The following is a 25,935-nucleotide window of genomic DNA, read 5'->3' as shown; positions in this document are numbered from 1 at the left end:
GCCATTCCAAAGAAAATTTAAGTTTTAACGCGATGCAGTGCTAATGATGGTTGTCAGTCATTTGGCAGAACCTCACCTTTGAGCCGCAGAACCACTCCCGCCCCTCCAGTCTGCGGTCCAGCTCCCTCACGGTGGGCGGCAGCGTGGTGGTGTTGAACTCCGCGGCCAGCATCTTGTACTTCTCGGTCTCGTTCGCAAGTCTGTCGAGAGAGTGAGAGATATTACTTACTGGTGGTGGCACTCAGCTGTGTTACTGACGCGGCTCTCAAGAACTGCTCGTCTGCTGTGTGTTAGCGTCAGGTAATAGACTCATGTAAACACACACACACACACACACACACACACACACACACACACACACACACACACACACACACACACACACACACACACACACACACACGGAGAATAGCCTCTCCAAGTTATTTTTCACAAGAGTAAAGTAATTAAATTTTTGAAGCGTCATATGTGTCATTACCCATACGTTGTTGTTGTTGTTGTTGTTGTTGTTGTTGTTGTTGTTGTTATTTTTGTTGTTGTCATTATTATCATTATGTTCTCTCCTAAACCGTGCACTATAATGACGGAGGTGGGCGTGGAAGAAGGGAAGAAAGGAAGGGAGAGAATGGAGGCAGGCGAGGAGAGGAAGTAAGGGAGGGCGTGGAGGTTGGCGTGGGACAGGGAAAGTAAGCAAGGTAGGGCATGGAGGCGTGGAGGCAGGGAGGCTGACGCACCACTCATGTGAAACCAAAAACGCAGTGAAACATTGAAGAAGCTCAGCGCGCACACATCCGATTTACACTTTTGTACAACGCAAGGCCAATGAGATAATGCCCCCGTGAACTTTGCTGCACAGAAAGACTCACTTTTCCTGTGGTATGAACATGAAAAAAAAAAAAACAGCTAAATAAAAACGTAGGATATTCTCTTCTTGCTGTGCTGCGTTGCGTGTAAAATCTGGCTTAGGGGGAATACTTGGTGGATGATGAGTGAGGTGGGTGACGCGCTCCGGCCTCCCCTTACCGCGGTGTTGGGCCCTGAAAGACACGTGCAGGTCTCCGTGACAGCCTCGTTTGTTTAGTTCATCCGCATATGATCCTCTGAATATCTTGTGGCTGACCGAGATAGATTATTTGCATGACATGGCTTGATTTGACCTGACTTCCGGGTCATGCAGCATGTCATGATGCCCTTTGGCTTGAGGTCACGTCCCTTCCGGCCGCACCTGTGATTAGGGGTCGTGACATTCTAACACACGTGGCGTAATGCACTGGCCGCGGCTTTGTGGAGGGACGGGGAGGGAAGGTCTTTCACAGGGAGTTAAATAATGTTGTTTCGCTGCTATGTTCAGTGAGGCGTGTATTCTTTAACACTTTCTTCTCTCATACATACTACAAAGGCTATAGAGATGGTTAGTTACATTCTCATGGGTGGTTTTCTCATTGATGGTGCTGATTCCTTATCAAACTATCAATAGAATAAAAGAAATACACTTGAAAAACCAAACAACGTCCACTTGGATCTGTTGAAAGTTACTGAAGACGCTAAAACATTGAAGAATACGACCCTGAGTTCCTGCTATAAGTTAAGTGTTGTTCAGTTGTGCTCGACAGTATGCGTTGATAAATACCAGTGTGCAATATCTGATGTATGTCACAGAGAGATCATTTGTTATCCATGTTAACCCTCCGCTATTCCTCTCGTCTAACATACGCTGTTCTGCCTTCCCCTCCTCTCCCATTCTTCCTCCCTCCATCCTTTGAGAGCAGTGGTCGGTAGGTGCACAGAGAGGAACCGTGCCAACTCCCAACTCATTTTCGTCTGTTATTCGCCAGCTCTTCCCTTCACCGTGGCTAAGATTCTGCTCGTTTTTATCTTAAGTCTTCATTCTCGTGTTCCTTCCCCTCAACAGCCAGCCTCGCCTCCCTCTGCTGGTCCCCTCATCGTGTTGTCGTACCCGAATATCTTTCACCTAAAGTTTCTTCATTGATGCAAGGAGCTGTTTGTTGTGTTTGTCTTACACATAACTTTACTTTCTTCATTCTCCTTTGAGCGCGACCAAGTTTACTACTGTTTGAAATTTTTGCGAGGCTTTCTTGCAAGGTCATAAGTTAAAAAGGTGTACAGTGTTTGGGTTATGCAATTTTCCCCAAAATCTTGTCATGTTTCCCTTAGTTATCCTCCCTTTGATGTCACATTCACGGGCGGGCCTTGCATGCATCACGCGACGAGAGTGGATGTGTTCATTGATTCCACCATTTCATCCCACCGACAGACTTAATGCGGCGCCATGACACATTGTTGTAGTCTCCTTTATGTTCCTCTATGTAAGGGAGGACCCCCAGTTGCCGCCGCCCGCAGCACGGGTGTTCTCGGGGTGTAAATAATGCGCCAGCAGGATGAGTGTGCGTGAAGTGTTGCGGCAGAACGAGTGGTGAAAAGAGGGTCACGCTGGAAAAAGAGGTTGACGGCCAGACCATTCTTCCTTTCCGCGGCCGTAATCCACTGCCGGGTGGGATAGGCGGGGGTTGCTGCTCCCTACACAGCCGGTCCGCACCAACCAGCCTTGACACAGAATGGTAGCCTGTGTAAATCTTCACATTTTGATCCCTTTATTCAAGAGGGTTTTAATGCTGGAACGCTCGTCAAAATAGAGGAGGATTTTAAATGAGTCTTTCGTCGTTATTAAAATTCCTGGATGAGATTGACGGCGGAGCTTTTCCCCGGCGAACAGCGAGCACCGGCCTGGCCTCTTCCGCCCACTGTCGCTCACCGCCCCGCCGCCTGGGTCTTGGGGAAACCCGAGCTGGTGGACATTACTGACACGTGCTATATGTTCTTGCCCTTTTTGGTATATTGTGTACATTCCTGAGTGTTGGCTTCGATGTGACATGATTAAGAAGAAAAGAAGGGGTTTGCGTCACTTTCTGGAGCTTACTGGAGACACTTGACATTCACGTTCAACAACAGAATTCTTACTTCCATAACTAAGAACTTAAGCTATAATAAGCCATGTCTCCTCCAGTTACCTCTGTCCCGTGTATCTTCTTCTGTGACCCCCATCCTTTGCAGTTCTTCCGCAATTCCATCCCTCCATCTCAGCCTCTGTGTGCTTCTCTAAGATGGTTTTCTCCAGGCTTTTTTAATTGGTACCTGGCCTTCCCCATCTTACTACGTGATCAAATCATCTCTCTCTATTCTTTTTTTTTTTTTGTTTATCACTTCCTTAATGCATCCCACTCCTGTTCTCCTTCTTATTCCTCATTTCATAGGTGTCCTCTAAGTGATACAGTCATCTCCGACTCAATCCCAGTACTCTACAACTACGAGTACAAGGCAAACACGCAGCTCACTTGGCATAGGCAATCTGCCCGGCGGGCTGAATGAGGTCGTTCACGGAGTCAGCCACCTCGTCCCCCCTGGCGGCCTCCCAAGGGTCGTCCACTGTTAGGCCGTGCATGCGCCCCAGGTACCGACAGATGGCGACGCTCTGGTTCAGTGGCTTCCCGTCCACGAACAGCACAGGCACGTGTCCGTATGGCATCTCTGTGGGGCGGGAGGAGATTAGTGACAAGTAGATAGGCGGGTAAATAAACACACGTATAGATAGAGGGGTATATAGATGAGATAATTGGTAGTTAGATAGCTAGTAGAGAGGTAAATAAATAAGTAGGGAGATAGAGCAGATAGACTGAAAGAAGATAGATTTATATATAGATAGACATGTTTAAATACATAGACATGTATTAAGCATGCATTTGACAAATATTGCTCTTAAAAAAAAAGTCTAATTAGAAAAGCAGGGGTTATGACACACACACACACACACACACACACACACACACACACACACACACACACACACACTAATATTCATAATGTAATTCGTAAGTTTTGAAATAAAGACAATAATAACAGTAACAACTACAAATAACAATAACCATTTCTCCCACGGATTATGAAGCGGGACATTGCTACATTTCTAATCTGCATATACGTACACGCAACAAAACTCTTAACCATTAGCATAACGATCCCACACCAGTCGTAATAATACAACAGTAATCCTTAAAAATTTTCATTTTCTATACCACTCCTGCCAGCGTGCAATAAGAGAAAACGGACTCCTACTTTGAAAGGGTAACCAGAGAAATTTACTACAACGTCTCGCTTTGAATTTTGAACCATGTGCGTGAGAATGCGTGAAATTGTCGTTGTGTAATGGACGGCACAGTTTACATGACGTGTTGTTTCGTGTAATAAGGTAGTGTGTGTGTGTATGTGTGTGTGTGTGTGTGTGTGTGTGTGTGTGTGTGTGTGTGTGTGTGTGTGTGTGTGTGTGTGTGTGTGTGTGAGTGTGTGTTTGTGTTGTCGGGCCCTGTGTTCTGTATAGCCTTGTTGCCTTGGATTTGAGGATTAATTCTCGCGTGTCTCGTGGCCTTGAGAAATACGGAGGAAGGGAGGTAGGAAGGAGGGAAGGAGGGAGGGAGGAAGGAAGAGAGGAAAGGAGGGAGGGAGGGAGGGAAGGAGGGAGGGAGGATGTTTCAGTAATACGTCGGGGTCATGCAAGGGACGAGGATGATAAGGATGATAGAATGTGAAGAGGAAGAAGAACGAGGAGGAGAAGACAGGGAGGACTGGAAGTAAAGGAGAAAGGTACGAGAGAGAGAGAGAGAGAGAGAGAGAGAGAGAGAGAGAGAGAGAGAGAGAGAGAGAGAGAGAGAGAGAGAGAGAGAGAGAGAGAGAGAGAGAGAGAGAGAGAATACAAAGGAACCTGTTTAACTAATGATTTATAAATTCTGTACATTGTCTTTTGCGCTTCTTCAATATTCACTACGTGCTTCACTTCAGAAAATTTGTGACGCTTCCTGCAACTGAAGTACACGAGGATGGGAAAGTCATGAACTGGCCTTTTCCTTCTTTGTTAAACTTTTCTCGTCACGGCGTCGCAACCAGTAGTACGTTTATTTCTCGCTCGATTAACCCTTTGACTGCTAATGGCACTTCTTGCTTCATTAAAGTAAGCCTAGATCATTTTACCAAGCAAGAACTTAAAAATTTGCAATACTCTATTTTTTTTCTTTTACTTGTGTCTTAAGAAAAAAAAATACCATAAATTTGATTCAGAAGATAAAAACCACTAATTTCGAGACTCATAGCAGCAAAAAGGCTAATTGAAGGAGAGGACACCAGGTAACAGGCTAATGGCACTTAGAGGGAACATGTTGCCAGGGAAAGTAAGGGAGATGCACCACGAAGGGGAAAAAAAAAACTCAAAGAATATTTCCCTAACGACTTATTGTGTCCTTTAATTGTTTCCCCCCTCCGAGAATAGCGCTCCTTTTACAGATGTAGGAGGGCAAGAAGACAGTAGGAAGCAAAATGGGGAAGAAGGAACGGAGAGAGGAAAGGATGAGAGAAGCAGGGAAAGGATGGGAGGACAAGGAAAAAGATGAGAGGATTAGGGAAAGATTGAGAGGAGCAGGGAAAGAATGAGAGGCGTAGGAAAAGAATGAGAGGTATAGAGAAGGGATGAGGGGCGTAGGAAAAGAATGAGAGGAGTAGGGAAAGGATGAGGAGCAAAGGAAGAGAAGGAAGGGAGGTTATAGGCAGGTGACGAAAAGAGTGGAAACAGTTTATTGAGATGCAAGGTAGAAAAGAATGGGGTGACTGACCTGGAGATGAGAGAGAGAGAGAGAGAGAGAGAGAGAGAGAGAGAGAGAGAGAGAGAGAGAGAGAGAGAGAGAGAGAGAGAGAGAGAGAGAGAGAGAGAGAGAGAGAGAGAGAGAGAGAGAGAGAGAGAGAGAGAGAGAAATTTAGTTGCATGAGAAGTGGATATCAGAAAAAAAGGAAATAAACAAGAAGAACAAGAACAAGAAAGTGACGGAGGAGGAGGTGGAGGATCAGAAAAAAAAGACGAAAAAAATGAGAAAAACAGTGGACAAGAAAGTGTACGAGAAGGAGGAAGAGAAAAATAAGAAAGTGGAGGAGGAGGAGGAGAAGAGTAGACAATCGTAGGGGGGATGGAGGGGGAGGGATGCTGCTGATGTCGCACAAACTTGGGACAAAAGAGCGCCACACAAAGGCTCCCCCTGCTGCTGCCTGCGACCCAGACCAGTACCACTGACTCCCCCTCCACACCCACACACACACACACACACACACACACACACACACACACACACACACACACACACACACCAGGTCGCGACGGAACCACGCGGGACGGGGAGACCTGAAGTGTGCTGGTGCCCTCCCCCTTTCCTTCTCCTCCCTCTCTTGCTTGTCATTCTCCCCAGCTGCTCCCCACTTGCTCCCCACTTGCTCCATCCTTGTATCTTCCTCCCTCTCTGTTTGTCTGTCCTGTATACCTAACCTAACCTAACCATCCCCCTCCCCCCTTACCCCTGCCATGCTTTCTTCCTCTGTTCACTTGTTTTGTTCTTTTGTTCAGCTGTTCCACGCTCGTTTAATTAGTGTTCTCATAATTTAGGCAGCGTGTTTCACTCAAGAGGAAGTCAGCTGTCTCTCTCTCTCTCTCTCTCTCTCTCTCTCTCTCTCTCTCTCTCTCTCTCTCTCTCTCTCTCTCTCTCTCTCTCTCTCTCTCTCTCTCTCGTTCCACTCTGCTCGGTTAGTCCATTTAATCCATAATCTCTCTCTCTCTCTCTCTCTCTCTCTCTCTCTCTCTCTCTCTCTCTCTCTCTCTCTCTCTCTCTCTCTCTCTCTCTCTCTCTCTCTCTCTCTCTCTCTCTCTCTCTCTCTCTCTCTCTCTCTCTTAGACTCCTTAATGATTCAATATTTTTTTGCGTCTTTTATTTTTTTTCAGACTCGCTCTTCTTAATTACTTCTTAATTTCCTTCATTTTAATTTTCTCCTGGTCCTAGTTTAGTCTTTCACTTTATTCCTACTTTATCTTTCCTTTACTTTATCTTACTTTACTCACTTCCTGTTCATACTCTTTGCTTTGTCTTTCAGTTGTCTTCTCTCCCCTCTTGTTTCTTCTACCATATCTTCTCTCAGTCCTACTTTCTTGCCTCAATCGTTCGTACCTTATTTATCTCCTTAGGACGTCTATATAAAGAAATCATAATAATAAAAAAAATATATATTGAGCTGATGCAGGAAAAAGCTCCACTAACTCTTTTTTTTTTCATGTTCATCTGCCATAATTACGAAACATTGCTGTAAAAAAAAAAAAAAAAGAGAGAAAAAAAAGAGGCCCGATGGTGAAGTTGTGAATAATTTTTTTTTTTTTTTGGCTGCTGATGAAAGGATGGGGGTCTTGATTTTTTTAATTTATTTATTTTTTTTATTTAATTAACTCTGTGACGAAATGTGAAAAAAAAAATATATAGTGGATGAAATTGATTTGTTCGTTGCTATTATCGTCAGTGTGTATCGCTAATTTATTTATTCATATTTTTTTTTATACATGCAATACTTAAGTGTTTATTTTTGTACTATATTGCCATGTGCTTTAACTTCTTCAACTTTCTACACAAAAGAATATCATCACACGTACTTAACTGATCTCTCTCTCTTTTTTTTATTGTTTTTTATTGTTTTTTTTTTTTTTTAAGCCTACACAATCAAGCGACACAGAAACACAGGAATCAGTTCGCGAGACACTTCGTCCACTTCACTGGTGCTCACACTGTTCAGTATTATACATCTCTCTTGCCCCACGGATCATCTTCACCTGGTGGAGTGTAGTTACTTTGCCTTAGAAGGACCATTCTGTTCGTGATGTTACTTATACTCACTCACAGGGAGAATCCTGGCCTAGGGCAACAAAAAGGTTATAAAAAAAGACACTGAAGGTACCAGTTCCTCAAAGAGTGTAGCCAAAAGAGTTAACAAAAATGTGCCAGTCCCCCAAAAAAGTGCAGTCAAAAGGGTTATCAGACTGTTCGAGTCCCCGGAAAGTGCAGTGAAAAATGTCCAAAAATTTGAGAGTAATTGTCTTGAAGTCTCTGATATGGTTAAGCTGCTTCATGAGTGACCTACACCTGGCAGCGTTGAGTTACCTGGCTTTTTGAAGGGCCACTCGGTCTCTCTGCTGTAGCGCACGTCTTCGTAGGGCTGCTCCGTGATGGCCAGTATCCAGCGAATGGGCTCCGCGCGGCCCCGAAGGGTAAGATAGACCAGCTTGTACTGAGGCATGTCACCACCACACGCTGCAACACAAAAACACATGTTAGCACGTCTGTTCCTTAAATATCCCTCATTTTCAACTCTGATCTACTGAGAGTCCCTGAAGCATAGGAACTGAATAAGGACGAAGATCAAGTACAAAAGTTAGTTAGGTTAATCAGACTAGCCTTAACTATCACACCACAATGGTACTTAGCTTAGCACCCCGTCACTCAGCCCACCCCCTCCCTCGCCACTCAGCCACACGTCCATTCAAGAAAATCATGCCTAATCATCACAACATCACATCATCACCAGGAACATCAATACAAGAGCACCATCAAACTCGTGCTCTCCCTTCCCCTGACCGCCACTCCCCTCCCTCAACCCTCCCTCTCCCCTCTGACAACCCGTCCCTCATCCCTGTTATCTCTAGCGCCACTCTACCATTAGAGATTCGTCAATATTTGCGATCGTTTACCCTTTATTCCACGCGAACGACGATTCTATCCTGAACGTGACATTAACGAAGAGAGAGAGAGAGAGAGAGAGAGAGAGAGAGAGAGAGAGAGAGAGAGAGAGAGAGAGAGAGAGAGAGAGAGAGAGAGAGACTAGTAAAGACCCGTGTAGTGCTCCTGCTGGTCCCCCTCTTGGTCTTATTCTCTCATCCCTTTTTCTTATTCTTTGATCCTTTTTTCTTCTTTCCTTGCATATTAATTCTGTCTGGCTCGTGTCTTTATTGCCTTTTATCTCAAATTGCATCGCGTATCCAATAACATCCGTTCTGGCGACTCCCTGCTTCCGTGTGTCAGTTTCCATATGTTTTCATTTTCACCGATATTCTTCGCCTTTTCCCCAATTATTACAGCAGACGCCATTGTCACCATCCAAACCACGATCGAAAGCACCATTACTGTAATCATGTCCAGTTATATTAGTCATTTTCGTCATTATCTGTCCATTCGTGGCTTCACTGTCACTAATATTGCCGGTGTTATCCTCGTTATTACCTTCATCTTCTTGATTATCATCGCAGGAGTCATTGTCGTCACTATTACCACCATCATGAGCGGGGTTATTGTTATTATATCATGTTATGTTAATCATCGTTATTATTGTCTGTTCATTCATTGCTTTCTTTATCGTTAGTTTTATTAAGAGAGAGAGAGAGAGAGAGAGAGAGAGAGAGAGAGAGAGAGAGAGAGAGAGAGAGAGAGAGAGAGAGAGAGAGAGAGAGAGAGAGAGAGAGAGAGAGAGAGAGAGAGAGAGAGAGAGAGGAGTATATGTACATTCACTGCTATTTCAGAAGTGAAGAGATGGCTAATCCAGAGAGAAAGGACTCACCATATCGTACTTAACACAAGAAATTATCGAACCTTAAACAAATACACTGAAAAAAAACTTAACCCTCACACACCACACACACACACACACACACACACACACACACACACAGAAGAGACACTGACACAGAGACAAGTTTTAATGACGAAGACCGGCAATGTTTCTCAATGTCGGCTAGTCATCGCTTGGGGCAGTCAAAGGCGACCTGCCCTCCTTTCATATCACGGCCTCTCCTCCCCTCGCCCTCACCGTCATGCACTCTGCTTGCCTATCCTCATGCATGTGTATCTCCGCCCGTTATTAATTTGTTTGTGTGCTCGCCCAGTTATGAATGTCGCTTTGGTTTTGCCAGGGAGATGTGGTTGAAAGAGAGAGAGAAAGGAAGGAAGGAAGGAAGGAATGAAGGAAGGGCAGAAGGAAGCAAAGCGGAAAATTGAATGTTGCATAGTAATTGTAATATTAATGATGCAGTGAGAAGGTGGAGGCATAGGAGGAGGGGGAGGAGAAGGCCATTGAAAAGAGCGTAGCCTATCTAGGGATGCTAATAATACAAGAAGGAGAAGGATGAAAAACAGAAAAGGAAAAAGAAAACGAAGAAAAGGAAGAAAAGTAAAAGAGAAGAAGAAGAAGAAGAAGAAGAAGAAGAAGAAGAAGAAGAAGAAGAAGAAGAAGAAAAAGAAGAGAGAGAGAGAGAGAGAGAGAGAGAGAGAGAGAGAGAGAGAGAGAGAGAGAGAGAGAGAGAGAGAGAGAGAGAGAGAGAGAGAGATGGAGCGAAGGCAGGAACAGATGAGTGTATGAAAGGGGAACTGTGTAAGAAATGATGAAAGAGAGGTGAGGGAGAGGTGAATGGGTGGTGATGAAGGGGACGAGACACCTGGTGATGGGGTCAGCCTATCACTGGTCGGGAAGGGGAGGTGGTGACCGTGGATCCTACATGCTAAAACTGGTGGGATGGAAAACTAATTTATTTCAAAAAATCATCTGTCAGGAAGATTAACTGAGAACGTAAACACACGGGAATGATTTTGACCCTTGACTGACGAGGCCACAAGTGGAACTGAGTGTCTCAATGGAGGTATGTGTTTAGTAAGAGAGGAATGATGGTGTGTGTTGTTTGGTTTGGTCAATAAAATGTCTATCTATCTATCCATCTATCTATCTTTCTATCTTCTGTCTATCGTTTACCTTTGTGTATTGAACCAGGTGACATTGCGATTGGATGAGAGGAACACACACACACACACACACACACACACACACACACACACACACACACACACACACACACACACACACATTTCTCTCCCTTGAGTATGTCTTGTACCTTCCTCCCTTTCCTACATATCTTTTCAAGGGCCAGAGAACGTATAACCCTCTACCCATCACTCACCCGGCTTCTTCCTTCTCCTCCTCCTCCTTCTCCTCCTCCTTCCCGGTCACTTGTTTACAGAGATTTAGTGATTCCTTCCCTGCAATATTGTCCTCCTTCTTCTCGCTTCCTCCCTTTCTTCCTTCACCCTTCTCCCTCTATCACCTCTTTACTCTTCCTTCTCCCTCCCTTCCTTCTCCTCCCTCCCTCCCTCACTTCTTCTCCCGTCGGTCTATGGGTGTTGATGCGCCAGGTGCGGTTCAGATGAATATATTGTCTAATTAGGATTGTGTTTTTAATTTTCTGTGTTTATTTATTTATTTTTTTCCCGCAGCCTCTCCGTCTGTTGTTCTCCTCTCTCTTTCTTCTTCGTCTGCTTCGTCTGTTCTTCTCTATCTCTCTTTTCTTGCCTCTTCTCCTGTACCTGTTCATTTGTTTTTATTGGTTATCTCTTACTGACTTCTTATATCTCCTTCTTTAGCGTCACCATTGTCACACCCACCACCACCATTACCACCGTCTCTACCACCACCACCACCACCACCGTCAACGCTTTCTCCTCCAATTCTTTTTGCTTATCCTCTTCTCATTTCCCTTCTATCTTTTGATACCTCACACAATCTCCTTCTCCTCTTGCTCCTCCTCCTCCTTCTCCTCCTCCTCTGCCTCTTCCTCCTCCTCCTCCTCCTCCTCCTCCTCCTCCTCCTCCTCCTCCTCCTCCTCCTCCTCCTCCTCTTCAGTCACATTTATGGCTACCTCTCTGCTGCACCGGTCAGTTGTTTCATGAGACTCCAGGTGGTCGAAATGGTTCTCTCTCTCTCTCTCTCTCTCTCTCTCTCTCTCTCTCTCTCTCTCTCTCTCTCTCTCTCTCTCTCTCTCTCTCTCTCTCTCTCTCTCTCTCTCGTAAATCCGTCAGGAAATCTTGCCACCGCTTCGTCAGGGGAACAATCCTGATTATCTTGGATTATCGGGTGGCCTTGAGGGAGAAGTGTGTGTGTGTGTGTGTGTGTGTGTGTGTGTTTGGGAGATACCGCCAGCCAGAAATACATGTATGAATCTCTCTCTCTCTCTCTCTCTCTCTCTCTCTCTCTCTCTCTCTCTCTCTCTCTCTCTCTCTCTCTCTCTCTCTCCGTAGAGGCCATAACGGGGGCAGGTCAATTTGATCCACCAACGGGAAGGAGGAAGGGAAGGGAATGGAAAGGAAGGGAAGGGAAAGGGACGGAGTGGGAGGCTCTAAGGGCATTAAGGATGATCAAAGGAGGAGGAAGGGAAGGGCGGGAAGGAAAAGGGATGAAGGGAACGCTTGGTGCAATATGTGGAGGCAGAAAGCGATGTTTGGGGCTGTGGTGGGAAGGCGCGAATGGAAAAGAGGGAGGAGGAAAGGTACAAAATAGTGACAAGAGAGAGAGAGAGAGAGAGAGAGAGAGAGAGAGAGAGAGAGAGAGAGAGAGAGAGAGAGAGAGAGAGAGAGAGAGAGGGAATATAAAGAACATTTTATCATAGAACTTTAAACCTTAACAGCTTCATAAAATATTTTAAAGGCTGTTTTGGCGAGATATGAAAAGCTTAGATCGTCGACGAGGAGGACTGAAATAAAGGATGGCGTTAAGAAAGAAGAAGAAGAAATAGAAGAAGAAGAAAAGAAGAAGAGAAGAATAAAGTGGCCAGTGATTGAGAGAGACTATAAATAGAGAAAGATGATGGCCAGGGACTCAGGAGGGATTACTGGGAACAGCGATGGACGGACGGATGAAATTATAGACTTGATCAGTAACGGACAGTAGAGAGTTAATAGAAACGGCTCAAGGATCATGATTGGGCGGAACACAAACCTTGGTACTCGGGGCAATGAAAAGATTGTGTCGAGTTACTGAGAAAAGAACCTGGTGGGAAGGACTGGGATTGGCAGTATGCAAACCTGGGTACTTATTGGAGAGGGAAAGCATTGAGTTAAGGTATCGGGGTTGTGGCGACTTGCTAATGTATGGATTTAGTTGTTTAGTTAGATGACAAGCAAAGATAATTGACTGGGTGTTTATTGCATCTTATCTCACGCAGGGTTGCAGTGGTTAGGTTTGCTACAATCTGAAACTTCAAAGAAACTTTTAAATATAATGATTCTGATTAAAATGTACATAGCATGTGCACAAAACAGATTCAGTTCAGTGGTTAGGATGAAAAGTGTTTACATTGATTTTCTTTCTTCATGTGCATCTTTATTTTAAATTATTTTCACCTTAGCGGGTATTGTGTAGTAAGGTTCCAGGCTTATTTTTTTATTCAATTTACATTTTCCGTCCCTTTCAAAGGTCTTTATATGAAAGTGCCATTGAATATGTATGAAAATAAAGGGAAAGAAGAAAGTTAAATTGACTTTGCAATGAAGGAAACGTTAGGGTGGAAATGGTATAGTGTAAAGTGTGTGTGTGTGTGTGTGTGTGTGTGTGTGTGTGTGTGTGTGTGTCCCTTAGAAGTGCATCCGCTGAGTGGGTCATTCATGTGCGTGTTTCCTGCTTTTGTTCGCCTCATGTCGCTTTATGAGAAAAGACACGAGTCATCATGAAACCGTGGCAGGCAACACTGTCCTTTCTCTTTACATCTACTCCTCATCTACTCCCTCTCACCACGCCAGTTTCATCCACTCCCCCCATGCTCCCTCGCAGCACGTCAGTATCATCAGTACCGTACACGTGAGGCGTACGTGTAACCTTGAATAGCTAGGAAAGAAAACGGGGAAGTGTGTAAAAGTCTACGGAAAGCCCGAGCCGCGTTTCACTACCTCGCTCCCCAATGCATTTTCTCCCAGTCGACACCCCGCGCCAGTGCTTCCAATAACCGCCAGTGTCACGATAGTGGAAATGAACGTCCTAATATTTTCATCGGTGTATCACATTATTGCATTATAGATTCACTTTGCCCCACCTCCTTCGGGCCTCTGATAGCCGGCACTCTGTCACTCGCATATATGTGCTTGCTATGCCTTGCCGTGCCTTGCCGTGCAGTGTATTGTGTTCGTGTTGCAGGTCAAGACATCTGGCAGGAAGCACGTTATTTATAGGTTATCGCAGTGGTATTGCTGTACATGTTTGTTCTTGAAAAATATCGAACTGCTCTTTGGAGTGAAAGTATGAATTTTGTTTACTCTTTATAATAATCAAAAGAAAAGGTGGAGTCGTGCATTTTCTTGAGAGAGAGAGAGAGAGAGAGAGAGAGAGAGAGAGAGAGAGAGAGAGAGAGAGAGAGAGAGAGAGAGAGAGAGAGAGAGAGAGAGAGAGAGAGAGAGTCTTGACATGGCCCCGTCACGAATTGGCACCCAAATATTTGCAAATATTCTTCGTCTGGAGTGTCAGAGAAACCCGAAGGACCCAGACACGGAATGCGGGAAGAGAGACAAACACTGACACTCCCCTCGCTCCTCCCTTCATTCCACTCACTTTCCCCTCACTCCTCCCCTCACTCCTCCAGTCAGTTCTCCCCTCACTCGTCTCCTCATTCTTCCCCACAACATTTATTTCTCATTCTTTCCATTTAGCACTCTTTTACTACTCTTCTTCTCATTCTTATTATTTTCCCTCACTTCCTTCTTATTCCCCTTATTTTCCTTTCGTGTTCATCTCAACGCTATCCTCTTTTCTTTCCTCCTCCAGCAACTCTCTCTCCCTCTCACCGCTTCTCCTCTCAGTCTTTCCCTCAGTCTCTTATATCTTTCTCTCACTTCTTTTAACCACACGTTCCTTTGTTTTCATTATTTTTATTGTATAACTTTAGTTTTTGTGTCATGTTCTTCCCATCTTCATCTCTGTCTATTCTAATCCTCTCTCTCTTTCTATATTCTTTCATTTATTCCTTCTTGTCTTTGTCTTCGTCTTCGCCGTCGTCATCCTCTTCTTCCTCTTTCTCCTCTTCGTGTTTCCTCACCCCTTCACTTCCCCTCCGCTAAGTGTCTTCCTGTAATCTTTCCAACCAGCAGTTTCCTTCTTACATTCTCATTATCTTCCCTTTTTCTTCCCTTTTTTTCTTCGCTCCTCCAGTTTTATATCTCTCGTGTATCCTCTTGTGTCCGCGCTCAGAAGTGTCACTTTTTCTTGTGGCTTGAATCTTTTCTGTTCGTCAAGTATTGATTTTCTGCCTCAAAAATCTACATTATTCTTCCCCCTATTCATTATTGCTCTTAAACCTGTCTTTATCGTCCTCTTTCTTCCACTCGTCTCCGTTCTCATCCCCTGTGATCTCCTCCTCCTCCTCCTCCTCCTCCTCCTCCTCCTTTTCCTCCTATTCCTCCTGCTGTCGATGACTCCTCTCTCTCTCTCTCTCTCTCTCTCTCTCTCTCTCTCTCTCTCTCTCTCTCTCTCTCTCTCTCTCTCTCTCTCTCTCTCTCTCTCTCTCTCTCTTGCATTGAGAGTCTAAGGGAGGCGGGCAATGAAGACGAGTCCGAACACTGAGACACTTTACCACAATAGCGCGAATAATAAACCATTTTTACTCGCAATAAAGTGTCCTGCAGTGCGCGTGGAGGTGATAAAACAAAGGCTTAGTGACGAAATACCCGTAATTCTGCTTTAACTTGACGTGAGGGTTACAGAGAATGGGGTCTTGTCGTTGTGCGGGTTAGTCTAACAGGTCGCTGGGTTAGGGGGGTGGGGTGTTGAGAGCGTGGGAAGGTTGCGTTAATTGAAAGTAATTTTCGATAATGAAGTTTAACATGTTTGACGATCCGGTTAAGTTAGGTCCGCCACTCTACCCACCTCACTTAATTGATATTGCATTGCGGTATTGAGGAGAGTGCTGCTTATTTCGGCTTTCATATTAGGTTATTCTGGTAAGGAGGAGTTGAAGTTTTGTGCCGTATGTTCTGATGATGCAACCTCATAATTAATAAAATGCGTATTTCTTTCCATCTCTCCTGAATTTGGCTCGTATATTTATAATTTTTCTAGTTTCAGTTCTCAAGATAACGTGACAGTAAGATAACCTATCCTTCGAAGCTTACATTGTCATCAGGATCATTGCAAGGAATGTCAAGGGTAATATTACAGATGAGCAATTCCTCCTGCCTGATATTTATTGCCTGAAGTATAATTTACAGCAGAGAATATTACATCACGGAAAGTGGTTATGATGATTTGGTATCGTCACTCATTAACTGGACTACTTTATCTAGCAATTAAAATTCAATAATATTACTTATGAGTTCATTCACTAGAGAGCTGAAATCCAGAAAATAGATACAAAAGGAAATTGAGTTCTAGGAATGAGTGAATAAAATAGACAATGAACAAACATTCGATACAAACGTCTGTCCTGAATTCTCCTCACTCTATCCACTAACAAACAAGTAAGATTTTAACAAAATAAATTTTCTTTCGAGGTCACTCACTATTAATGAACAGAATATTTCCTCCTTACAGTCAGGAGTCAGCATCGTCCCCGTGCCTTGATTCCCCTTCATTGACTAGAGAATTGGAGGCGTACACGAAAGCGTGTTTGTGTCCTGATCGGCGAGGCTCGTGGGAGTGGCAAAAAAGTGGAGGGATTGGAGAAAATAAGATAAATGGTCGTAGCTTCCCTTGGTGACTCGTAAAGTGACTCATTGCGTGTGCCGTCCACCGGTCAGATGATTGTGTGAGGCCAGTCCAGCCACCACCCACGACATGGGGGAGATGGTGATGTTTGAAAGGAAAACAACAGTTGTCAGTGCTACAGTCCTGGCCAGAAGTCAAGTAACCTTCTGTCCACACCTCCAATGTTGTTTTATGGTTGGGAAATGACAGGGAGGAATTGTTGATGTTTGAGGGTAAACGTAACCTTTGCTGGTGGTGTAGTCGAGATCAGAAGTCGAGGAACCTTCTGCTCTCAGCGGCATTGTGTTTTGTTTTGTTTTGTTTTTTCTTTATATTTTTCTCTTTAATATTTTTTCTTTTTTTCTTTATATTTGTGCGTGAGAGATATAAGCCTGATTTGCAAATAGTTCCCTTTCAAAATGTGACAATTGATAGATTTTTTAGACAAAATGGAAAACGACAAACAGTGGAAGTGATTGCAGACTGGTACTCCACTGTTGGCCGTGACTGTTAGCTTTATTACATCTTAATTTTCTTGCTCTTTTTTTTTCACGTTCTAGTACTAATCACAATAGTAACACTGATATGTAAGAAATTATAATGAAATACTTGTCGTCTTGGTATGAGTCTTACATTTAAATTTCATATGTACTCCCCCGTCGCATAACACACAACACAACATACGAACCACACACACAACACTCACTGGATCAATACCTACACCACCCCTCCCCCCACTTAGCATTCTCTGCCTCATACATTATAGCAGAAATCCACATATACTCAATGCACATACCACACAATACAGCATACGAAACCCACACATCCCTCACTGAATCAATCACCAGACCATCCCAGCCACTCTGCATTACCTGCCTACCCACCATAACAAAACGTACATCCATATATAGACTTTTCGACATCTGGAAGAGACTGTGTTCCCTATTGGGTGCTACAGGACGCCGCAGCCTTCCATCAGCCAATAAAAAGGCTTCCTCACGCAAATCAGTCAATGGGAACGCCGATGCTGACTCCCAAAAGACTATTAGAGGGAAATGAGGGAAAAGGAAAGAAGATTATAGATTGATGAGAAGGAAAGGTGTACCAGGGAGCGTGACAGGGAGAAAATAGGTAAGCGGGGAGGATAATGGAAAAAATGGGAAGTAAAAGGACACGATAAGAAAAACGAAAAACAGGAAACTCCTTGTAATGGAAGGGAGTAAGGGAGATGAGGTAAGGAAGTGGGGGAGTCTGGAAATAGAAGGGAGACCGGTTGGAGAAGAAGAGTTTTGGGAGTGAGTGTATGGCCAGTTTATCAGGAGTGACACACGTAATGAGGAGATAAGAGAGAGAGAGAGAGAGAGAGAGAGAGAGAGAGAGAGAGAGAGAGAGAGAGAGAGAGAGAGAGAGAGAGAGAGAGAGAGAGAGAGAGAGAGAGAGAGAGAGAGAGAATTTTATTATAACAAATTTTGATATATTGCAACATTCACGGGTTCTTGTTTCACTTCGTTTGTATATACTCTCTCTCTCTCTCTCTCTCTCTCTCTCTCTCTCTCTCTCTCTCTCTCTCTCTCTCTCTCTGTATGTGTGTGCGTGTGTGTGTGTGTGTGTACGTAGGGGGTCGCACGCACGCACGTACGCATTAATATTCACGAGGGTGAGTGAGTCAGGGTAGCCATCCCTCTCACCAACTCTCTCTCTCTCTCTCTCTCTCTCTCTCTCTCTCTCTCTCTCTCTCTCTCTCTGGTTCTGCCTTCCAGCGGTGTTGCATCACGCACGCCACTCTGCTAATCCCGCTAATTACAACTAATGAGCCTCTTTCCCTAAACTGTCTCTCCGCTGAAGATTACATAAGTACAAGACAGGCACTTATGTTTCGCTGTCATGATTTTCTGAGTTACTTTTGACTATTTTTTTTTTTTTACGTTTTGTCATTTTCTTTTTCCTTTTTTTTTTTTTTTTTTTTTATTAAGTAGCAACATGATTGATCCATTTTTCTTGTCAGTTTCCGTGGTTCATTTCCTTGTTCCTCTTCAGCTTCTGTCTTATCTCTTCTTTTTTTTGTCTCCTTTCCTCATCGAGCGTTGCCACCTCTTATCTCCTTTGTTTTGTTTGTTTCTTTTCGTTTTCTTTCTTCTCATTATTTTAATCTTTTTTCTTCGTCTTTACCTTAACGAATCTTATCATTCCTATCGCCTTTTTTTTTGTTTTACTTTCTCCTTGTCTTATATATTTTCTTTATTTCAGTTCTTTTCATCCCTTTTCAAATTCTTTTATCATTTATTTCCTATCTTTTCGGGTTTTATCTTTTATTTTCTTCAGCTCTTTTCTTTGTTCTTTCATCTTATTTTCTCTTTCTTTCCTCCCTCTAGTTCCCTTCCATTTCTTTTCATATTCATTTCCTTTCTCTTCAGCCCCAATCTTGACCATCCTTCAGTTCTCTTCGTCTCCTTTTCTCGTTTCATTGTGTCTCTCTTCAGCTCCTATCTCCTCTCTCCCTCTCTTTCTCTTTCTCTCTCCCTCTCCTCCATTTCTTATCTCCCTCCTCTCTGCTCCCTCCCTCCTGCTCAACAAAAGGGACTCAGGAAACATTCAGGACTCAAGATAGATTGTCGATTCTGTCTTATTTTTTTTTTTTTTGTCCACTGAATCCAAAAGAACATTTGTCTCCCGGATCCCAAGTCCCCGTTTATGTATTTAGAGAACAAAGAAGTGGCTAATAGATACACGGAGAGATGCTGCCTTATATCTGACTTTCCTTAGCAGCGAGGGAGAGAAGGATGCAAAAGGTACTCAGGGAAAGAATGCGTGAAGGATGCGTGAAGGATACCTAGGGGGAGAAAAGGATGTGTAGGATAATAAGCGAAGGATAGATGGATATATGTTTCTTTATCGAGACGTGTAAGAGAAAACAAATAAGAGGGGAAAGGGAAGGAATGTGGGAGTAGGGCGGAGGGAAGGAATGGGGGAGTAGAGGAAGGAATGTGAAGATGGAGGAAAAAGGCAACATCTGTGAATTCCTGGGTAAAAATTTTCAAGGGAAAGTTTATTGTACCGAGTTTGCAGGAGTCCAGAGAGAAGGGTTCTTTAGAGAGAGAGAGAGAGAGAGAGAGAGAGAGAGAGAGAGAGAGAGAGAGAGAGAGAGAGAGAGAGAGAGAGAGAGAGAGAGAGAGAGAGATTAATAGAACTACAATAACAGCAATAACTCACCACCACTCTTATAACACCAACACTAGCACCACCACCACCACCACCACCACCACCACCACCACCACCGCCACCACATCCTACGCACCACATTCATCTTCCATACACGTGTACATATTCTCCTCCTCTTTCCTCGTCCCACTTTCGATCCCCTCCTCCTCCTCCTCCTCCTCCTCCTCCTCCTCCTTAAGATCTAGTGTTGCAGAAAATTTGACACCCACAGAAGTTACACAATTTCTTGCGCTTGGCTAACCTGGTAACGGGAAGAAGGGAAGAGGAAGAAGAGAAATGAAGAAGGAAAGAAGGAGGAAAGAAGAGAGAACGAGAAGGAGGAAAGATGAAAAGAGGGAGAGCGAGTGACGAGAATTGCGTTTGGTAGAGAGAGAGAGAGAGAGAGAGAGAGATTGTTCTAATATTTTTTTTTTATTTTTTTTGAGCAGTTTTTCTTCTCACTGCGGATATCGAGAGGCGAGGGAAGGCCAAAGATGAGAATTATTTGCTTATCTTGCCTTTGAGGGAGATATTGTTGATGGAGGAGGAGGAGGAGGAGGAGGAGGAGGAGGGGAAAGAGGAGTTGGCATGGAAGAGGGCGGAAAAGAAGAGGAAAAAGAAATAAAGAAAAGCAAAGAGGAGAAAGAAGTAAAGAAAAAGTTGGTGGTGGTGGTGATGCTGGTGGTGGTGGTGATAGTGGTGATGGTGGCGATGGTGGTGATGATGGCGATGATAATGATAATCCAAGAGAAAATGATGAAATTGAGTTAAAGATCTAAGTAGAAGAAAATGAAGGAAAAAAAGAAATACAGCAAGAATAAGTACCAGAATATAAAAAAACAAAAACAAAACAAACAAACAAAGAACAAGTAAACAGAAATAAGGAACAAAAGGTAACAAAAAAAAAAAGGAAGGGAAAAAGGAAACTGGAAAATGGGAAAGAAACAAAATGAAATATGAAGTTTTTTTTTTCCCCAGCCCAGTATCGCTATTGGGCAATATTTTTCCCCGTCCCTTACATTTTCTTTACTTATGTGCCCTGTTGCTCATACCTGACGGCTCTCCCCTGCCTCTCTCCCTCCCTCCCTCTCTCCCTCCCTCCCTCCCTCCCTCCCTCCCTCCCTCCTTCCTTCCTTCCCTCTTTCTCTTTGCCTCTCTCTCTCTCTCTCTCTCTCTCTCTCTCTCTCTCTCTCTCTCTCTCTCTCTCTCTCTCTCTCTCTCTCTCTCTCTCTCTCTCTCTCTCTCTCTCCTTCCCTTCCTGCCTTGAGTTTCAGAGGTGGTACTCCAGTCTCTCCTTCCTCAGAAACAGAACCTTATTACTCCTCCTCCTCCTCCTCCTCCTCCTCCTCCTCCTCCTCCTCTTCCTCCTCCTCCTCCTCCTCCTCCTCCTCCTCCTCTTCCTCCTCCTCCTCCTCCTGCTCCTCCTTCTCTAGTAGAAAGTCTAATTATGCCTCCCGTGTCTCATCATATTCTCCATCATATTCTCTCAAGTGCTCTCTCTCTCTCTCTCTCTCTCTCTCTCTCTCTCTCTCTCTCTCTCTCTCTCTCTCTCTCTCTCTCTCTCTCTCTCTCTCTCTCTCTCTCTCTCTCTGGTGCCTCACAATTTTCAATCCAGCTCATACATTTTTCTCTTCCTTTCTTTTCTTCCTTTCTTTTCTTCCTTTCCTCCTTTAACGTACAGAAATAAACAGCAAATCATCAAATATTATCCTGGTTTAAAGAACACAGTAATAATAATAATCTAACAGACGCCGTATGACTTCCTTGTTGCTGCGCCATAATTCACTCAGTACCTAGCACTCCCCACACGTCTTTCTTTCTCCATATTAATGTTATTATTCCTCCCCACCAGTCTGTCTTCCTCTAGACTAGCCTAACTTAACCTGATCTAACCTAGCCCTCCTTATTTTTCCTCTCCACCTGCTTGTCTTTGTCTACAGTAAGGTTATGTTTCGTCTCCACCAGTCTGCCTTCCTCTAAACTAACCTAACCTAACCTAACCTAAGACTAAGCTTATTTTTCCTCTCCACCATCCTGCCTTCCTCCATACAAGGTTATTTTCGGGTCACTCTATACGCTGGAACGCGGTTGGATGGAATTTGACCTTGAAAGTCGTCGGAAGCCGCTCAACTTTAAAAACTTCTCAGTACCTACACCTCCGTGCCGGGCTCACCTTACCTCCTCGAGCTGCCAGATCATTGAGCGAGAGTTTCGTGCACAAAGTAACTGGTATACGTTGAAATTTAGCACCCTGTAAGTTACCCCAGCAGTAGTGTCATTGTTCAGACCATCGCACGCTATGTAAGTCAGGTCCTGATATCACAAGCGGTGCTGGAAAACTGTAACGTGATGCAGTGGACCAAGCAAGGCAGATCTATTTGACAAAATCCATTTTTCTCCACAACGCAGCACGCTTGCCACCTAAGTCTGGAAATGTCTTGGAAGAATTGGACATCAGCAAAATTCTGATGTTGTAAATCACTCATATAATTACCACTTCGAAAAAAAAAAAAATAATGGAATGAGGCAAGAAAACTGCGTGTTGGAAATTTGACTTGTAATGTGCGTATAGATTATAAAAATGTGTTTCTGTGTTGCCTTTTTTTTTTCGGGGGTCTAAAGCGTGTCTGGAATTCATTGGCGTGGTGAAAACACATCTTCAACCAATGAAAGAATCTTATTTAATTATCTGATTCATCTGTAAGCCTGCTGCTCACGTACTTTCTTTCTTGTTCAGCGTTATCAGGCCGGTGTGTCTCTAAAGCTTCCTTCACCCACTCCCTCCCCCTCACACTTTTTTGTCTAACGAACCTCCCTTTACTACCCTTATCTACATCTTCTGTGTATTCCCCACATCCCCATAAGCTACATTTTTCCTCCATTCTTTCCATATGGTTTCTTTATGTTCTTGTATTTCAACTGATAGAAAACGTCTACCTAAGATTTATTTGAAGAATTAGGATATATTTCAAGGAAGAAAAAGATAACTAAAGGAAGAGAATAGCATGGACGAAGAGAGAGAGAGAGAGAGAGAGAGAGAGAGAGAGAGAGAGAGAGAGAGAGAGAGAGAGAGAGAGAGAGAGAGAGAGAGAGAGAGAGAGAGAGAGAGAGAGAGAGAGGTCGCACATATTCCCTTTCGTGCTAATTAACGTTTTCATTCTGCCTCCCATAAATTACCCGCCCCATCCAGGTATTCGGTGCATCTGGGCATTGGCGGTACACCTGTCAGTTACCTGGCAAGGGAGGAACTTCGCTAATACATCAACGAGTTTGTGTGGGTCGTGATTGTGTGTAAATCTGCGCTCCCTTGTGTCTTTTACCTGTCTGTTTGTTTGTCTGTCTAGCTGATTGATTCTCTCTCTCTCTCTCTCTCTCTCTCTCTCTCTCTCTCTCTCTCTCTCTCTCTCTCTCTCTCTCTCTCTCTCTCTCTCTCTCTCTCTCTCTCACGCTCCTCCACACACACAGAAACAAAGAAACGAGACTGTGGAATGAAAAAATCGGCTCTCAAACAAGCGGCTTAAACAGTACCGGATCAATATTGCCTCACTGGCGGGGTGGGCGGCGAAGAGGCGAAGGCGAGCTTGCAGTGAGACGAGTTTCGATTATAGGGATGAGTTTAGTGGGATCCCAAGTTGGCTGGGTTGCGGTGGCCTCAGGATAATATCGGGTAGAAGTACAAAAAGAAGAAGGAAATAAGTAGAACAAGAATAACAAGATAAACAACAAGAACAATAACAAACAACAACAACAGCAACAAGCAAAGAAGAAATATAAATGAAAAGAGCAAGTGAAGAAAAAATTGAAGTAAAAAAAACTAGATGTAGAAAGTAATAGAACATACTTGATCCAATTTACCACGTTAATTTTGGTCAGACACGAAAACCTCCATAAAATTCAGTGACGAAAAAAAAAAAAGAAAAAAAAAAAGAGATAGTTATGGAAAACTGAACCACCTTATTTATTTTTACGGCATTCGAAGCATACAGACAAATAAACAAATCCTTTAGACAAAACAAAAACATTTTACTTCACTCAACATATTTCTCCCCAAACATACGAACAAAAAAAAAAAGAAAAAATATTCCTACCTCACCTGTCAGTACCAGCACTACTACCCACCTGTATAAGTAAACGAGAAGCACCTATACGCTACCATTTGTACGCCACCAGATGAGTAGACAGCATTAAACATGTAGACCCTTTATAACACCCAGGTAATCTACAATATATCATTTATCTAATCAATGTTATATACGTCCCCAGTAAATACAGTTATTAAAGCAGAGTTTCAGATAGCAAGGCCCATCTAGCGCACACGAAGGTCAGGAAGAAGAGGAGTAGGAGGAGGAGGAGGAGGAGGAGGAGGAGGGCGTGATGTGGCGTGGGAAAGCATGGCGGTGCGTGTCAAGACATGGAGACGAATCGTGGCATAAGTTTGACCTTGGGGAACGGATATGTATCAGTTAGAGAGAGAGAGAGAGAGAGAGAGAGAGAGAGAGAGAGAGAGAGAGAGAGAGAGAGAGAGAGAGAGAGAGAGAGAGAGAGAGAGAGAGAGAGAGAGAGAGAGAGAGAGAGAGAGAGAGAGAGAGAGAGAGAGAGAGATATGACACGCTTTATTAAAATTGAATGTCGGCGTAAAAAAAAATATATATATACATAAAGAATGAAAACTGTTATTTGGCCTCAATATTAAAAGAAAAATACACATAAAACACCACAATGCCATTATAAAAAAAATAAAAAGACAACTGTAAAAAAAGAGAAAAACGCATCACTGAAATAAACACATCATGAACAAATCACCATAAAAAAAGGAAAGACAACTTTGAAAAATAAGAACACGAAACCAAAACTCAAATAAAAAAAGAGAAAAAAAAATGAAAGCCAAAATTACGAGACTTAAATAGAATGACGGGAGGGAAATACAAACGAGAGAGAGAGAGAGAGAGAGAGAGAGAGAGAGAGAGAGAGAGAGAGAGAGAGAGAGAGAGAGAGAGAGAGAGAGAGAGAGAGAGAGAGAGAGAGAGAGAGAGAGAGAGAGAGAGAGAGAGAGAGAGAGAGAGAGAGAGAGAGAGAGAGAGAGAGAGAGATTAGGGGGTAGGAAGATAAGAAACATAGAGGGAAATAAGTATGGAATGGAAGGAAAGAAAGATGAGATGGCACAAAGGAAACGAGATTGAAGAAGGAGAAGAAAGAGAAAGATAACTAAAGGAGGAGCAAGAGAGAGAGAGAGAGAGAGAGAGAGAGAGAGAGAGAGAGAGAGAGAGAGAGAGAGAGAGAGAGAGAGAGAGAGAGAGAGAGAGAGAGAGAGAGAGAGAGAGAGAGAGAGAGAGAGAGAGAGAGAGAGAGAGAGAGAGAGAGGTGGGGCATCTCTCGGGATTACTGTCCTTGGGTTCAATATGCAAAGTATGAGAGGAAGATGAACAATGATGGAGGTGGGGGGAGGAGCACAATGACCCGTGGAAGGAAGGTTCAAAGGAGAGGAAGGAGAGGAGGGAGAGTGTTTTCCAGTGTACTCTTACGTCCTCTTGACCTTCGCTTCTTAATACGTGACCGCTAGACTCCCTTCATAGCCTCATCCTGCCTTTCGCCCTCCCCTGACCATGAAAGAGGCGATATATGACCCCAGTTAAGGCTTTGAGTGTTCTTTGAGTCAGTCATCGCCGGAACACTTGTCTTGTGATGAGAGAGAGAGAGAGAGAGAGAGAGAGAGAGAGAGAGAGAGAGAGAGAGAGAGAGAGAGAGAGAGAGAGAGAGAGAGAGAGAGAGAGAGAGAGAGAGAGAGAGAGAGAGTCAGCACCTTCCGTGACGCTTTCTGACTTTTCTACCCTTCTCTTCCTCATCCTCCACCACCACCACTACCAATACCCGACCTTCCCATATTTTTTATCAGTCTTTTTCTGGAGCGGTGAGTGTGTCGATGCCGCGGCGCTCGGGCCATAAAACAGGCACAGATTTAAACTCACTCCCCTGCAAGCCTTGCTCTTCCCTGGCAGCAGGAAAAGTGGCGTCCCTGAGGCGGCCTTGCACGAAACCAACGACCGTCTATTGATTCCTGTCATTAATTCATTTAAAGGTTACCTAAGCTCACCTTTGGCTCACCCTTGGCTCACCTTGGCTCACCTTTGGCTCACGTTTGGCTCACTCACTCTTACCTCACCTTTGGCTCACTCTCGGCTCCTTCTTGGCTTACTTTTGCCTCACCTTGGCTCACTCCTAGCTCACTCTTGGCTTACCTTGGCTCACCTTTGGCTCACTCTTGGCTCACCCTTGTCTCATTTTGGCTCATCCTTGGCCCACCTTAGTCTCACTCTTAGCTCACTCTTGGCT

The 25,935-nt window shown here is 43.9% G+C and overlaps 1 protein-coding gene across 4 annotated transcripts in view; it reads right to left on the bottom strand.

Moving 5' to 3' along the window:
- Positions 1–25,935, bottom strand: part of LOC135103074 (hematopoietic prostaglandin D synthase-like) — a 79,881-nt gene that overhangs the window by 3,817 nt on the left and 50,129 nt on the right. For all 4 annotated transcript variants that reach the window (XM_064009035.1, XM_064009036.1, XM_064009038.1 and 1 more), the window contains 3 exons: positions 8,028–8,177; positions 3,354–3,546; positions 77–200 (listed from right to left, as the gene is read on the bottom strand). In XM_064009035.1, the coding sequence (XP_063865105.1) occupies positions 77–200; positions 3,354–3,546; positions 8,028–8,163 (453 nt within the window). In that variant the 5' untranslated portion in view covers positions 8,164–8,177. The remainder of the gene's footprint in view (positions 1–76; positions 201–3,353; positions 3,547–8,027; positions 8,178–25,935) is intronic.

This window comes from Scylla paramamosain, chromosome 8, assembly GCF_035594125.1.
Source record: "Scylla paramamosain isolate STU-SP2022 chromosome 8, ASM3559412v1, whole genome shotgun sequence".
Classification (NCBI taxonomy): Eukaryota; Metazoa; Arthropoda; class Malacostraca; order Decapoda; family Portunidae; genus Scylla; species Scylla paramamosain.
This window is presented reverse-complemented; position numbering and strand designations above follow the sequence as displayed.